Source organism: Nyctibius grandis, chromosome 6 (assembly GCF_013368605.1).
Source record: "Nyctibius grandis isolate bNycGra1 chromosome 6, bNycGra1.pri, whole genome shotgun sequence".
NCBI lineage: Eukaryota > Metazoa > Chordata > Aves > Nyctibiiformes > Nyctibiidae > Nyctibius > Nyctibius grandis.
In genome coordinates this window covers 69,377,749-69,390,290 of record NC_090663.1, presented here as the reverse complement: position 1 = coordinate 69,390,290, position 12,542 = coordinate 69,377,749, and the positions used below count along the sequence as shown (strand labels likewise).

Below are 12,542 nucleotides of genomic sequence, written 5' to 3'. Positions count from 1 at the left end.
CTTCTCTGTGAAAATTAAACAGATCCATTTTCTGGATATTCCAAAAGAAGTCGGTCAAATGAAGTAACTAAGTGATCCATGACAGACACTATTGTCCACCATAACCCACATTGCCATCATGCATTTCATTTTCATTTATCTCTGAGCGGGTTTGGGAGGGTTTGGGCATCAAAGACCCAAGTTCCAAACCCAGGTTCACAGGTCTGAGCAACTTATCTAGCAATTGATTCCCTGGAAGGGCTGTCTCATGGAACAGAAACAGCTTTTTCAATACCGTAGGAGAAACAGTGGCCAGTGATTCCGGGCTTGTTTTAGTTACAAATAATTAACAATGGCCCTAGGCAAACAGGCACTTATTCCCACGGCCAGCAATGCAACACGATTCCACTACACCCTCCCTGTCCTACTCCAACAGCTCTGCACAATAGATAGAGGAATAACTGTGTGAATACTTCCAGGATACACTAACTTTTTTGAAGCATTTGAAAGCAGTGTCACTTGCTTTTTAGTAAAGAATGCAAACAACTGGAATTTTAAAAGAAACATAAACACACACACAAATCAATCTGTAAAACTTTAACTGACTTATACATATTAAGTATTTGAATGCCAAATCATTCCTCTTGCTCCCAAGGGCTGCAGAGTATTTATGAAGGCACTTTGACAGGACTTTCTTAGGAAAAGAGCATCCAGGGCAAGCAGCAGCAAATAAGAAAGGGACAACCAAAAATCGCTCCTTCATGCCACAGGACAATGCAAAGAAACAACAAACCCATGAAATTGCAAAGCCCTACAGGGCAAAGGCGTGTTCATGGGAATTTTGCAAAACGTCATCAGCTCAACAAGCTAGGGAGCAACTGAAGACACCGAGACTTGCAGAGCTTAGGAACTTCAGGAAGAAGCTTTACAAAAGGCATACCATATTCCTTCATATAAAACCAAGGAAGTTAACTTTTATTTGAAATGATATGGACGTAGAAATGGCTACCAGTTGTTTCCAGTTAGTCGTAAAAAAACATGCAAATGAGAAAAAAAAAAAACAGCTTCACTTAAATTCGGTAGGAAATGAGCATCTATGGACATAGTAAGCATAACATGAGAAGTATCAGATTACATACTGAAAACAGGACTAAAAGGACAAAAGATAAAACCCTCCAGACATATTTTGTGTTCGTGGAGTTCTTCAGCAAACACAGAGTGCTTCTCTACTTTGGCAAACGAAGTGCTTTAAAGCATGTCGCCTTTACCTATCTGGAACTCTGAATTAACTGGGTCAACTAGAGCAGAAGGAGCAGAAAGCAGTTCCCATACGAAAGGAGACATGAAGTTTTCTGCTTCATTACAAGTGAAGAAGAGGTTGATGTTTCTGAGCTGAGCACTAGTAAGCAGTGGAGACCCGCTGCATCATGGCCATCCTGAGTAGTTATGAACAAAAGAACAAGTTTTGGGTCCAAATATGCAATTACCAGGCCAAATGGGTCATCTCAAAATAGCCAAAGGACAATAAGCTACCCACTTGTCGTAAAGGTCAGGCAAGAGGTAGAGCAGAAAGATAACCATCTGAGAAGGCGTACAATGTGGCATCTGTGAATCCAGCTGAGCAGATGCTTCCCATCAAATCACTTACAGCAGACATTACCTGGGTACTCATATTGAAAACAGAGACCCAAACTGTGATCCACGGATAGACAACTCAGTACAAAGTGCGGGTTTATCTTTACAGTTACCAACAGCGCTAAAGACAGCTTGATGTGTAAAATCAATCCTTAATGTCACTTGTGAGCCATGACAAGGCTCACCGGCACTGTGCACATCGCAGATAAGTTGAACAACTCTAACAGGAACAAGGAGGATCCCCCAAATTCATCGCCTGTAACCAACACCCTAGCTGCATACACAGCAGCAGAGTGCTTTCTGTTCAACATCATCTGAAACTGGATGAAACACCAGACTGACGAGCAGCTAAAGTAAAAGCGCAGTAGGCCTGTAGGCAAGAACAGCATTTTCCTCTCCGGAAATCACACAGGTAAACCAAGAATAATATTAGCAAGTTTTCGTGCACCCTTTCGAGGTCTGGAGAGTAGAGGCTTTGAACGGGAAGAATTCTTTGAAGGCAGCTCACTGCACACCTCAGAAATTAACTTAACCTACAAAATAAAGCAAACCTGAACAACTCCACAGAAAAACAGCTTTTTGAGCACACTGCTACAAGAAAACACGTTTAAAAGTTAATTCTCATCTACAGAGAAATACTCTCTGCACAGCTACAGTCTAAACGTTGCCTTGTTTGATCACAGCCCTCAATGCAGCACACACTGCAGATTTTCAAGTTCATTGGCTTTGAGTTCACGCAATCAAAGCACAGAATAAAAACTGACTATTGAGTTTCACTTTCCAATTCCTTTCCACAACGCCTAAGGCAGACGGCACGCTGTGCAACTTCAACATCCATGAAGGTTTAAATAGTCACTGATTTGGGAGCCCTTCACCATGTATTGCCAACTCAATTTAGCAATCAGAAAGCTTTTTTTTTTTCATTCCAGTTACCGAAATGAGAACATCTCTTTCATTTTATTCAATTAGCAACCGTGATGTGCTTTGCTTTTGTAGAGATAAGCCATAACTCCACGGCAAACAAAAGAACAGCACTGTGGCTGTTTTGCCACTATAATGAACCTGATGCATAGATTTAGTGTTTCGAATACCTCTTGCCTTAGCAGAAATGTCATACTGTAAGTCCCTTCCGGGCCAGAGGTGAATGCCTGTGACTTAAAAGGCCATAAAACAGAAACAGTTGCTGGGGAAGTGCTGACACAGCCTTTAACCGGAGCAGATCACCAGTCCGTGGGTGTTCCACCGGCCCAGCCGCGCTGCAGCGCGCTCTTCGCCTGGCCCAGCTGCTTCGGCGCGGGGCGAAGCACAAGGCGCAGCCTGGCCGGTCAGCGGCGTTCAGCGCTCGCTGCGGGCCCGCAGCGATACCGCACGCTCCCGTTTCAGTCTCGCCGCGGGGGATGGCAGTGGGGCAGCACACGCGTGGGCCCCTAAGCCCCGCGCTCCGGGCGCTGAGGCCACTTGGCGCGTCGCCCGCTCCCCGCTCCCGCCGCGGGGAAGGGACAGCGGTGGCACAGCGCGCGGGGGGGCGGGGGCAGGTGCCTTTCCGAGGCGGCGCCCCGCGCGCGTCGCAGTCAGGGCCCGGCGATCCCGGGGGGGGGCAGCGCCGCTCCCCGGCCCCGCCCCTCCCTTCGCCGCGCGGAGCGGAGCGGCGGCGCGCGCCCGCACACTTGCCCCACCGGCCGCCAACCGCCCCCCGCCGCGCGCCCTCACCTTGTCGCTACCCGCCTCCGCCTCCTCTTCCTCCTCCTCCTCTTCCTTCTCCTCGGCGGCCGCCCTCCGCCGCCGCCGCGCCGACATCGCGCCGCGGGAGCTCAACGCCCACCCGGCGGCGAGCGGGCGCGGGCGGGGCCGGGCCGATCGGGACGGGGAGGGCGCGAAGGCCGCGCCGCGGAGCCCGGCCGCCGCTGCCGCCTCCTCCTCCCTCTCCTCTGAGGAACCCGCCGCTAAACGCCCCCCCGGGAAGGGGGGCGCTCTCGCTGCGGACGCCGCCGCCACGGCTCGGGGGCGCGGCCGGACTCCACCGCCCCGGGAGCGGAGAAGCGACGGCAGCGGCTGGGGCGGAGAGGGCGGGGCGGTGTCGCCCAGGTGCGCCCGGCGCTCCGCCCCCGGCACTGGCACCGCCCTCGGCCGGCGCAGGGGGCGGGGCGGCGCCGCGGCCGATGGCTGGTGGCGCGGTGGGGGGGAGTGCCCGGCCCGGCCCGGCCCGCGGCTCTCCCGGCCCGGTCCCCGCCCGCGGCGGTGCTTCCCGTGGGCCAGGGGCCGGATGGCTGGTGCGGTGGGCATCCGCAACCGCGGCGCACGCCCGGGCCGCCCCCCATCCTGGGCCTCCCCGCAAACCCCTCCAACACGGGCGTGGACCTCAAGGTTGTTTTCTCCTGGGTGTCAGAACGGCCCCGGCGCGCTGCGTGCCTGCTGTCCACCGGTGAAGTCCCCGGGGAGACGGGGGCAGGCATCTCCACGCAGCCCTGGTACCGGCTCTGGGTGGAGCTAGTACCGTGGGTGCCAGTGGTACCCGTGGGTGCTTTGCTTCCCTCTGGGGTACTTACGCCCACCTGCTGTATGTCCATGTAAAAAGACAGGTTCAGTGCTTGCCCTGTTCCTGCCCCACCATGCCATGGTGCCACCGGCCTCTATGGAAACGTAATGCACCCGCCCAAGAGTTCACAGCCAAGAAGAACGCTCTGCAAGGGCAGTGACGCGCGCTCTGTAACAGATATTACACTGTCAGCTCCATCTTCCTCTCAAAATAGTCACTGTTTACTAGACAGGCTACCCCAGGAGCTGTGCAGAGGGTGGGTGTGAAAGGCACACAGTGCACGGGCCCTCTTCACCCGAGCTGCACCTGTGCAGGAGACATCAAGGGCAGGTATGGGTGCACAGCAAAGCGGGACACGTCCCTGTGCAGGGACAAGCAGACCCTGCTGAACATCATGACCTGATGAGCTGTCTGGAAATCACCCCTGTCTGCTGAGACTTGCTACAATTTGGTGTCATCCTGGCCCTCTGGTCCAGTTCAGATGACTGCGTCAGAGTGCTCAGCTCTAGCGCACTGCTGTGGGGTGATCAGGAGAGCAAACACTACCTTCATTTCTCAAAGCCTGCTGAATTCCTCCAGCCACCCTGCTACAGTGCCCATCCCGCTCCACTGTGTTTGTATGGCTACTGACAGTCTGGCCATGGCAACAGCTGGCTGCCCGAGAGCATTCCCATAAAGACAGTCCAGATGTCACCTCTGTGTCCACATGCTGGCTTACTGTGCCTGCAAACACAGGGCCAGTATCTCTTGCAAGGTAGCGTCCAGCCACATCTGCTGTCACTTATGTTACCCCTACGGTGACTGGTTTCACCGAGCTTGATTGGGTTTATTTCATGATTTAGTTTTATCATGTAAACAACATTATTGTTGTCTGTTGTCTGTCTATTATGTATTGTTGTCTGTTGTCTGTTGTCTGTCTATTATGTATGTCCCTCTGAAGGTATGCTCAGCATGTTTTTAATGACGATGCCGTAGTTCAGGAAGTTAGAGTGAGCTGCTGTGAGCGGACATGGATTATGGCATTGATAAACCGACCTGACCTCGCTGCCGAGAAGCACGGACCCTCTGGTGTTCAGGAAGAACAGCCGTTTCTGTGAAATATTTTACCTGTGCACTGCTGACAGTGTCGGGAGGTAGCATGCCTGCAGCATCCCCAAGCACATGCAAAAACCTAGTGTGCGAAAAGAAGGGCTGCTCCAGCAGAAGGCAAAACAGAGACCCAGTGCCAGACCAGACAGGCCACAGCAGCACAGTTTCTGCCATTGGGTCCTTTATGGACAAAGGTGACAGCTGCAGCCCGACGCAGATCAGTGATATGGCCATATGGCCTGGATCCTCCAACACTTCACTCTTACTAAGTATAATTTTAAATTTATTTCTCCATACGTGAAATATTATGGAGGAAAATGGAGTCAAAACTCAGCTCTCCTTCCTCAGAATATGCGACGGTGGGAAACAGTTCCCCAGCAGGGAAGAAATCTAAACCGTACAGGGTGAGCTGGGCGCAGAGTGGATCCCAATGGGTAATGAGGCGTCTTTTCCACTCTTTCCTCTTTCAGTATGTTTCTACTATTGAGTTTTCCCTTGCGAGTGTTCCTCCAGCAAAACTTTCAGAAGAAAACACGGTTTCCCTTACTTCGAGCTCAAGACGTGCGTTTACTCTGTTGGCCCTGCAACAGGACTAGCTATCTAGAGGAAAGCATAAAAATTTATTTTCTCTGCACAGAGAAAATAAGAAGTGGTTTATCTGGTCTCTGCAGCTTTGCCACCAGTCGTGATGGTGGCGTGTGGAGCAGACATCCAGGCTGTGTTTCCCTCGGTGCACAGATCCCACATACGGGTCAGTAGCCCCGAGTGGGGTGGACACCAACAGCTCTACAGCCACCACAGAGCAGCTGGGTCTAGCTGAAGAAGTACATGCCTTGTTATAGGCCTTCCTGGCCTCCTGGTCGAACAAATACAGGGCTGAGAATGAGTTGGTGCTCTGCTTTTGCTGCAGAAAAGGCCCTTCTGTGGTCAACAAGACAGAGACAATGCTTCAATACTTGCATAAAGATCATTAAGCAGATCTTTACGTCTCATCCAGGAGAGGAGTAAGAGCCTCCATTTCTCCTACATCTTTGCTCCATCCTTAACCTAAACAGTGAAGGGGAAAAGAATTCACCTAGAAAAGCTTGGAGGAAAAAATATTTTTTTAGCAAAAGGTGTGATGGAAGGACGTAACGATAATGGCAAAGAAGGAAAAGGTGAAGTACTCGAAACATATTAATGAGCAGAGGCAAGGTGAGTGCAAGAAGATGAGTCACTGCATTTCGGGAATAAGAAAGAGAGCTAGCAATGAACAACTGGTGACAGTGGGGTGAAGGAATGAGCAATCTTCTGGGCAGGGCCACCAGGAGAGAGAAAATTAAAAACAAGGACCCAGCTTTGCTCCTTCTCTCTCCCAACCACCTGCTCCTGCTGCTGCCACACACTTTTTCACCCTCAGAGCACTCAAAAATACAAGGAGGGCCAGTGAAACAGCTGTATCCCAGCAAAGCATTTCAAGCCTCTCCAGCCCAGAGGCAAGGGGTTCCCAGAAGAGCTGCTGGGCAGGGGGCTTAGAGAGCAAGCAGAGCGTGGGAGCGTGGTTGTCCACTTCTCCATCTCAGCCCCCTGCAGTCATGGGAGCCCAGCGTGGCTCTTGAGTTGCAGCTGGTTAGACTGGTTGGATGGGAATTTTCCAAGTCGACACCCTGTTACTCAGGTTCCTTTGGGGCAAGTAACTACACTGGCTGGAATGTAACACCACTTCTCCAAACGCTGTGACCCTGCGTGGTTTCACAATGTGTGGCAGAAACCTCCATGTTCTCTGTGCACAAAGGTATTAGCATGTCAGCCGCCGACTTCTCTGATATGCAAATATTATCTCCACTCTTGTATGGAAGTTCAGTGCCTCACTGCGTGAGACCTTGTAGGTTTTTGTTGTTCTGTCTTGCCTTTGCCTTCTCCTTGTATTCCCACGTGAATTTAGTGGCTCAAAGCTGCCAGCAAACAACCCAAACCTCAGCGACCTGGCCCAACATTTTCTGCAGTGTGGGACAGACCCTTACAAGCACATCCCTGCACTTCTCCCAGGTGCCCAAAGTTAAGACACATCACCTGCCACAGCCACGTGCCCCCCTGTTCCGCACTCCTGTTACCCACAGCAGGCAGATCTGCCTTGCCTGCTTAGCTGGGAGCTGCCTCTCTGCCGTGTGCCTCAACCTACGTACAGAAGGCGGAGTTCTCCACAGGCAGACGCAAAACTAAAGCCCTGACATTAACACAGTTATATAAGCCCTGCATTAAAGCACTTACATAAGCTGCATATAGCCTCCCAACAGAAAGGCAGTCGGCTTGGGGCTGCTCTTGTCTCCACTGGCCAAGAGAAGCCCCTTGTGCAGAAGAGAAGCAGAGTGGGACTACTTCGTTGCTGCTGCAGCAGAAGCAAATGGAAGGAACTGGTCCCCTGTCCACTTGGAGGCTGAGGAACAGAAGGTACCCAGCTCAAAACGTGTGCTGGAAAGAATGGCACATTTGCAGACATAACACTGAGGAGCCCTATTGCTGGCAGGCTCGGAAACAGAAGTTGTTTGCAGCTTTTGGGGTTTTTAAATGAATTCCTAGTAGTGCTCAGAACAAGTGAGACAAGTGCAAAATGTCGATACCTACTGGTCAGCATAGACAGCAACGTCAAACGATGTCAACAACATAATATTAATTATGAACCATATTGTGATGTGCTGCATTTAATCAATTTATAATCTTTTCGCATCCCTAAATCATTATAAAGAGGATAACCCCAAGCCAGAAAAAAGCAGCAAGAACAGCAAGACAACAGCCTCAGATCATGCTGGGTGTTTGTTCTCCAAAGCACAAGGCAAGCTATTAATACCCTGTGCTCCCCTGACATAACTGAGAGCTGCGAAATGCTGCCTGGCGCTGCCTTGAGACGGCGCATGGGAGCACGGTGCTGGAGCCCAGGTGCTCGGGATATGCTTGAAGCTGAAATTCCAGGTCAGAAGCTTGTTATTACACAACCTGTGCACTCTGAGACGAATCCTCCTCCAGCTCTAAGCACTAGACTCAGATGCTGAAAAAAAGCAAAGCCGCACTGGAATATGGGAGTGTATGAGTCAATCAAGAGGCTGCTTTTGCCCCTCTAAATGAATACAGCATGAGCTCTAATACTGTCTTGCAGGGTTTAACATGGGTCGAAAGCCACTGACGCTTTGCCGAGGCATCCTGAATAGAGCATACATATCTATATTTTAATAATTTAAATCCCCTGACAGCACTGAATTGTTCTTTTGTGTTTAGTTAACATGTCATGTAATCTGTTTATATTTGCTAGTCTGGCATAAAAACATCACAGTCCATTGTATTTGTGGTCAAGAATTATTTGCTTATTACTTTCACATTGGAACGTTATAAAGTAGGCCGCTTGTATGCCAGAAAAAACAAAACAGCAAAACAAACTGACCTCATTATTTCCAAATTAAGCACCAAAGTCTGAGAAAGATAATCTAGTGACCACTGTGAAATGTCTAGCTGCAGAAACCTTTGCCCCAGGCAGCTGTCACCTTCTGTTTGGTCCAAGCGGCTGAGTATTGCACAGCTACTGAGTTATTCTTGATCCTTCCTTCCTACCACGATCCCTGGGATGCTCTTGCTTTTTCCCAAAAAAGGGTTCATATGCGGTGGGAGTTTGGCAAGCTGCTGCTGTTTTCATATAAGATGTGAAATTAATTCTTGAACTTACTTGTTGTGGCTGTCTGAACATGCCATGAAGCTGCAACACACCCTCCCTGTGTGATTTCACATGCACTGTGTGTTATATTATCCATGCAGATCCTTTCTTTTCATACTAACTTCTGTTTGGAATACCGTAATTTAACGGCTTGCAACTCTTCACTGCTGGCAGGGGCACCTTTTGCAAGGAGTGCATCGGCATGGAAAAAGGTGGGGACAAGCCTGACGAGGAAACAGACTGGCTGATGCCAGGGGTAGAGACTATACCTTTGCAACTCCAGCTGGGTAAGGCTGAAGGGGTAATCACTGGATCGTTTAAAGGGACTGACAGCACTGCTCTGCCAAAACGCCAGTCACTGCCAGAGAATAAAGAGGAGCTGGCTCCATTCTAGACAAGTCCCACAAAACATAGCACCGACAGAATCAGCTGTTCCCCACCAAATTCCGTCTAAAGTCTTTGGAGAAATTAGCTTACTCTCTGGGTGTTTTGGGTAGGACTGAAGAGCAAACCACTCTCCATAAAGTTTTATAAGAACACTTTTAAACAGGCCTCACTAGATACACAATAATTCCTCTGGGTGACCCCACAGCTGGGGCTGCCAGTCGACAGCTCACCAGCACCTTCAGAGTGGTACCAGCCTGGCAGAGACTCAGGGAGTGCTGGGACACCTGGTCCTTCACAGGACAAGGTCAGGAACTCTAACCCACAGCCCGCAGTGGGCAGGGCAGGAGGGAGGAAGAGGAGACCTACTGCCTCCTACACAGCCCCCACCACTCTGTTTGGTAAAACCTCCTTGACAGGAGAAACTTGGCCAAGCAAATTGATTGTGCCCAGTGTACTTTCCAGTAGTTTCACTGAAGGTGAAGACCATTGATGTTAACATAAATATGGTTGGCACCAGCCTTAACACCGCAAGTGCCTGCGTCTAAGAGCCAGCTGTCTTCAAGAGAGAATCCCGTCCGCATGATCTCAAGGGGACTGTGATTGTGCCCAAACTTTATTTTCCCTCTTCAGTCTCAGGTCATTCTGGTTCTTTCTATGTGACTGAGCAGACCACAAAGCTCTCTGATGGCTGGGCTTTCAGGGAAGGGGCTTTCCTACCACACTATGAGCAATCCACATTTTGTCATGCTCCCCCACATGCCAGATACAAGGCCAAGCCCCAGTCACATCAGTGGGTGTTTTGCCATCTTCTTACATGGAGGCAAAAGCTGTTCTGCAGTTTCAGCAACATCTTCTCCCATTCTCAGGTCAGAGTAATGCTTCCACGTGAAGTATTCACTCTTTATTTGATTTGTGGTGCACGGAGCACAGCTTGCACTTGTCTCTGCTTTCTGTCACGGGATTTGCTCCCCTCCTTTTTTATACTGCTTTCAAGAAGTTTTATGTCATTTCATTTAATCGAACTCTAGTATTACTTACCCTGTTACTTTCCAGTTCATAAGAAAAGTTCACCTAAGGTATGAGCAGGCATATTACCATTGATTTTTAGCAGTTTATGAAATATCACTCTGTTTTGCCAGCAATACCATCTTACTATCTTATCTCAAGGGACAGGCGGAGCATTATGGCACTCTCAGAGTGTATCTTATAAGTGGCGAGCACTTGGCAGGATGCAATTAAGCCAAGTACTACAGTCACAATCTGGAAAGGTTGCCCTGTAAAGTCCTGGTTTGCTGCTATTTTCTTGTGGTAGTCTTCAGATTGAAGTATGTCTTGTGCTTTAGGTGAATTCTCCGAGAGTTATCTTCCAGTGGTATAGTCATAAAAATACACTAGAAATTACTAACTGGTTATACCTTTGGCATCTTTGCCATCTTTCTGCAGACCCTGTGGACTGGAACTGTGTTACACGAGATCCTGAGCTCTTTACTAGGGGGGTACAGGTTGAGAGAAGTGTCTTCCTCTCGCCTAAAAAGAGCCAAGAAAACGTGAGCTACAAAAGATAGAGACTCAAGGCCTCTTCTGTTTTTTAAGTTTTCAGGATTGTGGTTGAAAGTCCCTCAGCAAATCCTGACTAGTGACTTCTGGATGTATACCACAGCACTCCTGTTTCTGATCTCACTTCTCTCCTCCCTAAGTCACCAGCACACACGGCGGTAGCTGTCCGCAAGTTCTTCTTATGCCTCTTTTCCTTACCCGAAGGAGTCAGATTTATTGGAAAAGCACTTGCTCCTGAACAGATAGCTTCTTCTAGAGACATGCTCTGTGTGCTAAACGGGCCAAGGAAGCTGGGGTCAACCAGCCTATTACCTGTCCCTCAAACCCTTCAGCTGGCGGCCTGCCTCATGCTGAGATCATGGTGAAGGGGGGATCTGCAGCACCAGAAGGATCGGATACTGGTTGCCCAAAAGAGGCACCAGTTCTTCTTAGCATTTTTACCTCCCTCTGGGGCTCTGACCACGCCGGCCAGTCACCAGTAAGGTACTGCTGGAAAAGCAAGAGCCGAAATGGGAACGCAGAGCAACCACAGCAAGTGGCTTTCTACTGCTTCTACTGTTGTTGCCCGACAGCTGCCTGCTTGCCTGACGCCTGCAGTGCAAAGACAAAACAAGAGAAAGAAGTCCAGAACCATATCTTCAGGCTCACTCACTCTTTGATCCAGGGTTTTTTTCACGCAATTGCATGAAAACTGAAGAAATTCCCCTTCACCAATACAAGAAGACTCATTTTCAACCAGCTGTTGTACCAACACACTCAGAAGGTGCCTTCTGAACAGCATCCTTCGTGCTGCCATGATAGCTAACCAAAGCTAGTACTGGAAGAAATTATTTCAAAATAGCAAAGCATCAAGAACACGCCTGGAGGCAGAAGAGACAAAAACCCTGAGTATCTTACTGCAGCCAAGCATTCCATGCTGCCCTGTCCCCAGTACCACTAGAAGTTCATACAAGCTGCAGAACATGACTCCTATTGACACCACTGGTTATGAGAGATGAGAAAGAAGGTGTGAATGTGAACAGGAGCGGGAGCTGGTAGAGGTGACTGAGAAACCTGTAGAAAAATGATGTTTCCTCTGTGGGGCAAGAAATGGCAGCATGCTTTATCTTAGGAGTCCTTGGCAATGCCATTGCAAACTGAGGTGGGAGGTTGGATTCAAACTCTCACAGTAGGAAATTGCCCCTTCTAGCTGCAAGCTCTTTAGTGTTCTGCATCTCATATCCTTCTCTAGAGGGAGGAAAAACAAAACCCTGAACAACCCTTCTCTCCTAAGGATTCAGCTTATTACAGAAACATCTGACCATCAGTCTTCTTACTTCCCTCAGCAGCTCCCAGGCTCCATAGCATTCTCCCCGCCTTCCCCGTTACGCCTCTGGAAAGCAGGTCCAGCTGTCCTGCGCTTCCCTACGGCCGCAGGTCTAGCCTGGCAGCCCTGAGTGACTGTGGGCCTCCTGCCTCTGTCACACGAGGCACTTCATTCTCTCCCCTGGAGAATGGGGTTGAGCCTGGCAGAAGCCACCACATCCCCTGAGGCCTCTGAAGGTGCCGCTCAGCTCTTGATGGCATAGCGATCGCAGCCCCTATAACAAAACCCCACACCATTGTTGGGACCAGTAAGGTGACCTGGAGTTTGCAGGGCTGGATGGTGCTGTGCATCGATGGGAGGGAAGTAACTCC

At 49.9% G+C, this 12,542-nt stretch overlaps 1 protein-coding gene across 1 annotated transcript in view; it reads right to left on the bottom strand.

Annotated features, from left to right (window-relative positions):
- Window positions 1-3,411, bottom strand: part of CDS1 (CDP-diacylglycerol synthase 1) — a 33,949-nt gene extending 30,538 nt beyond the window's left edge. The window contains exon 1 of the mRNA XM_068404178.1: window positions 3,325-3,411. Within this exon, the coding sequence (XP_068260279.1) occupies window positions 3,325-3,411 (87 nt within the window). The remainder of the gene's footprint in view (window positions 1-3,324) is intronic.
- Window positions 3,412-12,542: the final 9,131 nt, after the last annotated feature.